This window comes from Brassica oleracea, chromosome C7, assembly GCF_000695525.1.
Source record: "Brassica oleracea var. oleracea cultivar TO1000 chromosome C7, BOL, whole genome shotgun sequence".
NCBI lineage: Eukaryota > Viridiplantae > Streptophyta > Magnoliopsida > Brassicales > Brassicaceae > Brassica > Brassica oleracea.
In genome coordinates, this window is record NC_027754.1 from 9,574,079 (window position 1) to 9,583,876 (window position 9,798).

The 9,798-nt window shown below is 45.4% G+C and overlaps 1 protein-coding gene across 1 annotated transcript; it reads left to right on the forward strand.

Moving 5' to 3' along the window:
- Positions 1 to 3,809: 3,809 nt before the first annotated feature.
- Positions 3,810 to 5,243, forward strand: LOC106302535. The gene is made up of 2 exons (XM_013739026.1): positions 3,810 to 4,067; positions 4,272 to 5,243. Exons 1-2 carry the CDS (start codon positions 3,810 to 3,812, stop codon positions 5,241 to 5,243), a joined length of 1,230 nt encoding a protein of 409 aa, XP_013594480.1.
- The last annotated feature ends 4,555 nt before the right edge of the window (positions 5,244 to 9,798 follow it).

Consider the following 9,798-nt stretch of genomic DNA (forward strand, 5'->3'; position numbering starts at 1 on the left):
AAAGGAACGGTGGGACAAGGCATTTTCTATGCAGCTAATGGTACGTTTGATCTTCGTGGCTTTGCGGATGCAGATTGGGGTGCGTGTCTTGATTCACGCAAGTCTATCACAGGCTACATGATGTTTTTGGGAGATTCTCTAGCCTCTTGGAGATCGAAGAAACAGAGGACTGTGTCTAGAAGCACAGCGGAAGCAGAATTTCGTGCACTGGCTGATTCATCATGTGAAATTGAATGGGTTATTAGGATCATGGCGGATCTTCTATTACCTATACCGATGCCTGCCCATCTCTATGGTGATAACACAGCCTCTCTATACATTGCTAACAATTCTGTGTATCATGAAAGAACCAAACATGTGGAGCTTGATTACTATACAATTCGAGAGCGAATTGATATGGGCAAGATAAAGACGATGCATGTATGAACGCATAATCAGCTTGCTGATGTTTTGACGAAGGCGTTGTACCCAGCTCTGTTTAGAGATCTCATTTCCAAGATGGGAGTTATGGATTTGTACACACCTCCATCTTGAGGGGGGGTATCAGCCGGTTTAGATCATGATTCCATTGTATATATATTTAGTTGGTTAAGTTCGGTTTAGCTTATCTATATATACATTTAAATGATACATTATAGAGTTAATGAGAATGAATACAAATATATTTTCATACGATTGTTGCTATCTTTGTTTCTCTTATATGTAATCTGTATTTTTATCCTGATTTCTGTTTTTTTTTTCTCTAATAAAGCTACTGAAAGATGCATGCTAAAAATAAAGCTAGCTGAGAAAAGAATCAAAGAAATCAAGAATTACATTCATGTTCTAATTCACGAGGTTCTTTGCACTATTATTTCCTATTTATATCATTTACTTCAATTTGTGAGTTGTTTCAACTGTTGACTCTAATTTGTGAATTGTGATATGATACAGATTTCTTACGTGGAAATGCACCATATGACACGACAAGTAGCTGATGCTTTTAAGATTGGAGACCATGCAAAGTACTAACGTAGAGTTACGGCTTTGTATCTCTTATCTGGTTTTGTTAAATACTGAATATTCTACACTAGAAAATCCTTACTCGGTTTTATGAAATGTGTGTTGGGGTCAAAAACAGACACGACGAAGTTAACATCCAAATATCCATAAAAATTAACATGAACGTTTTTACAGAAAGTATTCTTCAAAAAGATTACTTTTACGAAAAGTCTTGCGGTGAAACATTGCATTAATTTTGGTTCATTCATCGGAACTAAAGAACACGTTCATGAAACATCGGGAAAGGATGCAAACAAGGTCGCCACGTAACGACCAACCCACGAACAAACTGTTCGCTACGTAGCGACCGACCCGCGCACGAGTCGGTTGCTACGTAGCGACCGACCCAGCCTCTCGGTCGATCGCTACGTAGCGACCGGTCCGCAATGAGTCGGTCGCTACGTAGCGACCGACCGAGCCTCTCGATCGGTCGCTACGTAGCGAGCGATCCGTAACGAGTATGTCGCTACGTAGCGACCCATCCACAACGAGTTTGTCGCTACGTAGCGACCGACCGAGCCTCTCGATCTGTTGCTACGTAGCGACCGACCAAGCCATTCATTTGGTTGTTACGTAGCGACCGATCCATTGCGGACTCGGTCGCTACATAGCGACTGAACTGTTTCGGACATCGATCAACGGGTACGACCCAAAACCTTGCATTCTCGTCAGTTCCTCAATGCTAGTTCCCGAGACTGCAGCCATATCATTTCATACTCCCATCGATTGGAGTTATCACTTAAACTTTACGATAAAAATCGCGGAAAGTTTATGTTTATCGATAAAAATCGTAATAAACGTTTCGAGTTGAAAGACGGTCCAAATAGGTCTAAAACACGATTAGAAACCCACTTACGATTTTTCAAGGAAAAGTCCATAGATACTATGGCGGTTTACATTTTATCCGCAAGAAAGGATAAATGTCAAATTTCCGCAGATAAATGTTAAGTTTCCGCGGATAATCATGAAGACCGAGAAAAATGAAATATCTCCATTTTCGAGTTATGACGGCTTAAGGGCAGGAAGGGAAAAGCTCAAACCGACCTTGGAGGGAGTATATAAGGAGTCCTAGGCGAGAGGCACAACGGGGGACTTTTCCAGAGCAAACTTAGCACTTAGAGCACTTAGGCAACTTTCCGTTTTTGTTATTTCGAGCTGCGACTCAACTAGGTTTGCAGTCTTAGGTTGTTAGAACTAGGAATCTCGCCGACAGCTCTCATAGCCGAGGCTTCTACCTTGTTGTAACGCTCATACGCGAATTCGGAATAAAACTCCTTTTGCTCTTTTTTACAATTTCTTATTTTTTCTCGTCTTTATTTTGTGTTCTGATTGCTTGGCGTGTGGTTTAGCAGATATCCAGGACCTCTGGGAAATTAGGGTTTTCCTAACTTTCCTAATTTAAATGGAAATCGACAGTGCGAATTTCGGTTCCCACAGTTGGCGCTAGAAGGAGGGGAACAACGGATCAATCAAACTCATAGCCGCAAAACGCCCAATCAGATATGACGATTGACATACGAGACTCGACCAATATGAACGTCATCTCATTTCATGGGAGAGAAACGGTCAACCAGACCAAACCTCGCAACGACCTCCTTGTCTTCGAGTTGACGATTCGGAACATCGACGTCGAGAGAATCCTAATCGATACTGGAAGCTTGGCTAATATTATTTTCAAAAACACCCTAGAAAGGATGAAGATTGACCCGTCCGAAATCGCGGAAAACCCTAGCCCGCTAGTATTCGCCGCGGAACTAAAACGAAAAAAATCAGATTCCGAGACCACTCCTAGGAAAAAGTTGGCCTCCGACAAAAAATCCCAAGAACAAGATTCGGCAGAACTCTTCTGGCAATTGTGGAAGGCCGAGATTCTAGAAGAAAAGCGCGAGCCAACCTGCGAACCCGTGGTATCAGTATGTCTTGACGAAGCATTCCCCGAATGATGCATCGAGATTGGAGCCAACCTCCGTGAACCTTTGAGGACTAAGCTCGTAGCTTGTCTGAAAAAGAATCTCCACGCGTTCGCCTGGGCTGCGGAAGATATGCCAGGGATTGACATCAACATAACCTGCCACAAGCTTAATATCGATCCAACCTTCAAACCAGTCAAACAGAAAAGACGAAATTTGGGACCAGAGCGCGCTAATGCGGTCAACGATGAAGTCGAAAAACGTCTGAAAGTTGGATCGATAACAGAAGTAAGGTATCCGAACTGGCTCGCCAATCCTGTGGTGGTCAAGAAGAAAAACGAAAAGTGGCGAGTCTGCGTTGACTTAACTGACCTCGACAAAGCCTGTCAAAAGGATTGCTTCCCCTTGCCGCACATCGATGGATTGGTCGAAGCAACAGCGGAAAACGAGCCCTTGTCCTTTATGGATGCTTTCTCGGGTTACAATCAAATTATGATGAACCCAGACGATCGCGAAAAAACTGCATTTATTACAGATCGCAGAACTTATTGCTACAAAGTAATTCCTTTCGGGCTCAAAAACGCTGGCGCGACTTATCAACGACTCGTGAACCGGATGTTCTCCGAACAACTCGGTAAGACTATGGAGGTCTACATCGACGACATGCTCGTCAAATCCCTCCATGCGGAAGACCACGTGTCTCATCTTGAAGAATGTTTCACGCGACTAAACTTGCACAATATGAAGCTTAACCCGGCAAAATGCAGATTCGCCGTTGCGTAAGGGGAATTCCTCGGTTACCTGGTCACAAACCGCGGTATCGAAGCTAATCCAAAACAGATCGATGCACTGATCGAGATGGCTTCACCCAAAAACAAGCGGGAAGTACAGAGATTAACTGGGAGAGTCGCAGCAATTAACCGATTCATCTCGCGATCAACTGACAAATGCTTACCTTTCTACGATATCCTACGGGGGAACAAAAAATTTGAGTGGTCAGAAGAGTGTGAAAACGCTTTTCAACAGCTGAAACACTACTTGGCCACTCCCCCGGTTCTCGCAAAGCCTGTCGAAGGAGAACCCTTGTTCTTATATATCGTGGTATCAGCAACAGCTGTAAGCGGCGTCCTGATCAGAGAAGAACGCGGTGAACAAAAACTCATTTTCTACATAAGCAAGACTTTTCTGGATGCTGAGTCATGATATCCGCTAATGGAAAAATTGGCATACGCGGTCATAACATCGACACGAAAGCTTAGACCGTATTTCCAATCCCACACGATCGTCATCCTAACGACCTTCCCTCTACGGACGATCTAGCATAGTCCAAGCCAGTCGGGAAGATTAGCCAAATGGGCAGTCGAGTTAAGTGAGTACGATATAGAATACCGACCAAGAACGAGTGCAAAATCCCAAGTACTCGCAGACTTTTTGGTAGAGCTACTAACAGCGACCGTGACTAACGAGGAACCAAATTCGACATGGGTCCTTCACGTCGACGGGTCGTCATCTAAACAAGGATCGGGCATCAGAATTCGCCTCACGTCACCAACCAGTGAAATCCTAGAACAATCGTTTAGACTAGAGTTTCACGCGTCCAACAACGAGGTTGAGTACGAAGCGCTCATTGCAGGACTACGATTAGCTCACGGATTGAAGATACGCAACATCCACGCCTACTGTGATTCTCAGCTAGTCGCAAGTCAATATAGCAGAGAATACGAAGCAAGGGATGAAAGAATGGATGCATATCTCAAACTGGTCCAGAATCTAGCTCAAGATTTCGACTATTTCGCTCTCACGCGAATCCCTCGCTCCGAAAACGTCCAAGCCTATGCTCTCACGGTCCTGGCGTCAAGTTCAGTCCCAGGTCTTAAAAGAGTGATTCCGGTCAAATTCATAGAACACCCGAGTATCGGACCACCAGTCATTATCAACATCATTGGGGATCGAGACGACGATGTAGAGGAGATCGGAGAACAGCCAGAAGAGAGATCAGAACAATCCGACTACGGCTGTGACACGACATGGCTGGAAACGATTCGAGCCTACATCATCGACGGAAAATTACCTCCCGAAAAATGGGCAGCCCCCAAAATCCGAACACAAGCCGCGCGTTACGTAGCGGTCGACATGGAAGTTTACAAATGGAAATTTTCCGGACCGCTCATGACATGTTTGGAAGGAGAAAAGGCGAGAAAAGTCATGGAAGAAGTCCATTGTGGATCCTGCGGAAACCATTCCGGTGGAAGGTCGTTTGAAGTGAAAATCAAACGCCACGGATACTACTAGCCAACGATGATCGGAGATTGTGAGAAATTCGCACAAAAATACGAAAAATGCCAAAGGCATGCTCCGACCATCCGACAACCGGCATAAGTTCTTTCTTCCATCACATCACCATATCCTTTCATGCGCTGGGCCATGGACATCGTCGGACCCCTTCATAATTCTAAGCAAAAGCGTTTTCTCTTAGTCCTCACTGATTTCTTCTCAAAGTGGGTGGAGGCAGAATCATACGGAAGTATAAAAGATGTCCAAGTCAAAAATTTCGTATGGAAAAACATTATCTGTAGACATGGAGTTCCTTATGAGATCGTGACTGACAACGGATCACAATTCATCTCCACCCGGTTCGAATCGTTCTGCGGAAAATGGAAGATACGATTAAATAAATCAACTCCCAGATATCCATAATGTAACAGTCAAGCCGAGACAATCAATAAAACCGTTCTAGACGGACTTAAGAAATGTCTGGACGCTAAAAAAGGCAGATGGGCAGAGGAACTTGAGGGAGTCCTTTGGTCACATCGCACGACCCCAAGACGAGCAACGGGAGAAACGCCTTTCACCCTCGTGTACGGGACATAATGCATGATTCCCGCAGAAGTCGAATTTCCCGGGGTCCGAAGAAGATTACTGCCCGAACGAGAAGAGTTAAACAACGCCATGCTCCTAGACAATCTCGACCTCATTAACGAGAACTGGGATCGTGCGCTCGTCCGAATTCAAAATTATCAACACGCAGCCGCAAAATACTATAACTCCAACGTTCGAAATCGCCGATTTAACGAAGGAGAAATAGTTCTGCGCAAAGTTTTCCAAAACACCACTTAGCAAAACGCGGGAAAACTAGGAGCAAACTGGGAAGGACCCTACAAGATCATAAAAGTCGTCCGACAAGGTTCCTACGAGATAACCAACATGCAAGGCGTAAAAATTCCAAGAACTTGGAATGCAGTGCATCTCAAAAAATACTATCACTAAACAGATCACTTCGCAACCACTGAACTACGAGACGGCTTGATCTCCGAAAGGGGTACGTAGACAGTTTGTCGGAAGACAAATTCAGCTGTCCCCCTCTCTAAAAAAGGAGGGCGGGGGGGGTATGTATACTCGTATACTCCTAAGTTTAAAATATCTAACCAGGCGTTCGATATTTTTGAAACTTTTCTACCTTAGAAACCGCACAAGCACAACCATCTTTGATCCACAAATTATATTCGAGTCTTAAAAGAACTCGAAAACTCACCGGTCACTAGGAAGAAGTCGACCTCTGGCGCTGCGAGACGTCGCAAAAACGCCTAGGAAACTACTTCCCATCCGACAAAACGAAACCCTCGTCAAAAAAAAAAAATTTATACGCACTAACGTCTACTCAAACATGTACCCTTCGCAAAGACCCAAACGGTAATATCTACCAACCAAGTTCGTTACTGATCACATCGAACTCTTGAACGTCCTAAACAGACAAGGCCATCTTATGAAGATGGCCCTCATACATCCGACGCAAGGATAATAGCGCTATAAAAGAAATCCGAAATTTTGGTCAGCACTTCCAGGAGACTTAAAAATTGTCCTTGGAGAGATGCTCGATTTCAACCAGACAAGTCATATAAGCCGAGAACCTATCGCAGACTTTAAAAACGGTATGGAATCAGGTTGAAACTATAATGGGATACGTAAGTCGAATTAGTCATCGCGCCCCCTAAAACCAGAAGTAAACCTAGGTCTTGCCCTAAACCCAGCACACTGGTCTTTAACATCTCAAGGTATGATATTAAAGATACGAGATCCTAAAAAATGCCTCTTTGCTTATATTCAACGTCCTCAAAAATCCCGCGAAACTGGAACTTTGTGGAAAACCCTCGAAACGGACCACGAATATAGCATTCCACTTTGGAGAAAGATATGAGATGACAACTCATAAAGCTTCCTTCTACATCATCCGAGTTACTCGCATAAAAACGCAAACTGAATATCCATTCATAAAAGCCGCGATGCGGCAGGGATTCAAAGCCACAAGCGGCCAGTCCCAAAAACATAAACACGGCCGTACAAGGCCGGAACAAGTACTGATTCAAAACATAAAAAAAATCTCTCAACGGAGATCGTAACCTTGATCGTCATCTGGAATCTAGACCTCCCCTTCACCCATCGCCTCGTCCAAGCTCGGGGCCGCACCGTCTCCGTTTTCCCCGACCGCAGGATCTTGCCCCTCTGGGTCTTCTGAACACGTCGGGAGGAAACAATCGGACTTTAGGTATGCCAAGATAAGGCCAAAACTTCCATCCACGGCGGCCAGATCTCCCTTACAAGCGGACAACCTGGCTTCCTCGGCCTGAAGAGATGAAGGGTTTTCACCCTGGAGTGCCTGAACCACGGCATCCCACTATCAATAGTCGCCCAGGCCAAGTCCCTGCTGCGAATGCACTCGAGGGAACCTAGAAAGTCGGAGATCTTCGCCAAACGGGTCTGAAACTCAACACGAAGTGCATCCTTGGCCTCCTCGATCGCACGGCTCGCCGACCCTTTACCACTTTCGATCTGACGCTGAAGTCGACGTACCTCCGAGGACTTGGTCTTCTTGGCCTTCTTCTCCTTAAGCAAAGAACTCGCCGTCTTCCCAAGGTCCCTCTCAAGCTCTTCGATATGAACCTCGAGCTGAGACACCTTTGCGGAATGAGAATCCTCGAGAGCTTTCAGCATGGCTCCAGACTCAGACAGTCTGCCCTACGTCTCGGTCAAATCTCTCGCAAGATGACTGACCTCGGAACCTCATTCGCTGATCATCCCATCAATCAGCGACACAAACTGCGAGATGAGGTAAAACAATTAGAGATGCAGAGCAAAACAGGGCTAAACAAGATCTCACGCTCTAAGAATAAAAAGCCAAAGTGAAGAACGAACCTTTCCGCGGAGTCCTGACGCCAGATTCAATCCTTCCTGCTGTGAAGATTCCCCGTCGTTGCCCCTGACGCACTTTCTCTTCCGGACCTTTGGCTGAACAACCGGAGTAGCGCTAGGAGCACGCAATGCAAGCACAATCTCCTTCCTAGCTGGGGGAGGAGGCATCGACTCAGTGGCCTTTTTGTTGCCCTCAATAAGAATCGGAATCGTAGACGATCCAGAAGGCTGCGCCAAAGCGTCTGGCACGAACGGAACGCCCGATTCGACTTGCGCTCACGTACCTTGCGGAACCTGAACCTCGGGTTCGTGAGCTGGAGCGACGACCAGAACGGAAAAGGACGGGAGATCTGCGTCGACGTGGGCCATCTCCTTCTCAGCCTTACGACGAGCCATCTTCTCTTGGAAAGAGAGAAAGCCGGCGACACAGGCTGGAGCGTCGTCAGAAGGGGTTGGCTCCGGCACCTGGGAGGAGGTCTCAGCCATCTCAGCATCAGAACCCTTCTTGTCGTTTTGGGAGGAAGGCATCTTGAGAGATAAAGTGAGAAAAGAAGCTAGAGAGAGTTGGGAAAGAGAGAAATGTGTGAAGGGAATGAAGGATGGGAGCTCACTACTTATAGAGGTAAGAGTTTAAGATTTCGATTTATATATATATATATATTTCTTCATCACTATTTTTCCGCGGAATTTTTGGATATAAACTTCGTCCAATACGCCTACCTTGCCTAACTCGCCAAACCGCACGCTAGAATCTCATCGTAATTAACGATTCTAACGGGATGGGGGATAACTGTTGGGGTAAAAAACGGACACGACGAAGTTAACATCCAAATATCCATAAAAATTAACATGAACGTTTTTACGGAAAGTATTCTTCGAAAAGATAACTTTTACGAAAAGTCTTGTGGTGAAACATTACATTAATCTTGGTTCATTCACCGAAACTAAAGAACACGTTCATGAAACATCGGGAAAGGATGCAAACAAGGTCGCCACGTAACGACCGACCCGCGAACAAGCCGGTCGCTACGTAGCGACCGACCCAGCCTCTCGGTTGGTCGCTACGTAGTGACCGATCCCCAATGAGTCGGTCGCTACTTAGAGACCGACCGAGCCTCTCGATCGGTCGCTACGTAGCGACCGACCAAGCCATTCGTTCGGTCGCTAATTCGTTCGGTCGCTACGTAGCGACCGATTTATCTCAGACCCGGTCGCTACGTAGCGACCGAACTGTTTTGGACATTGATCAACGGGTACGACCCAAAACCTTGCATTCTCGTCTGTTCCTCAATGCTAGTTCCCGAGTACCGCAGCCATATCATTTCATACTCCCATCGATTGGAGTAATCACTTAAACTTTACGATAAAAATCGCGGAAAGTTTATGTTTATCGATAAAAATCGTAATAAACGTTTCGAGTGGAAAGACGGCCCAAATAGGTCTAAAACACGATTAGAAACCCACTTACGATTTTTCAAGGAAAATTCCATAGATACTATAGCGGTTTACACTTTATCCGCAAGAAAGGATAAATGTCAAATTTCCGCAGATAAATGTTAAGTTTCCGCGGATAATCATCAAGACCGAAAAAATGGAATATCTCCATTTTCGAGTTATGACGGCTTAAGGGCAGAAGGAGAAAAGCGTAAACCGACCTTGG

Coding starts and splice junctions, on each gene's coding strand:
- LOC106302535 (XM_013739026.1), top strand. CDS start 3,810: ATGGCTTCACCCAAAAACAAGCGGGAAGTACAGAGATTAACTGGGAGA. Junction 4,068..4,271: donor TCGTGGTATCAGCAACAGCT/GTAAGCGGCGTC, acceptor CGGACGATCTAG/CATAGTCCAAGCCAGTCGGG.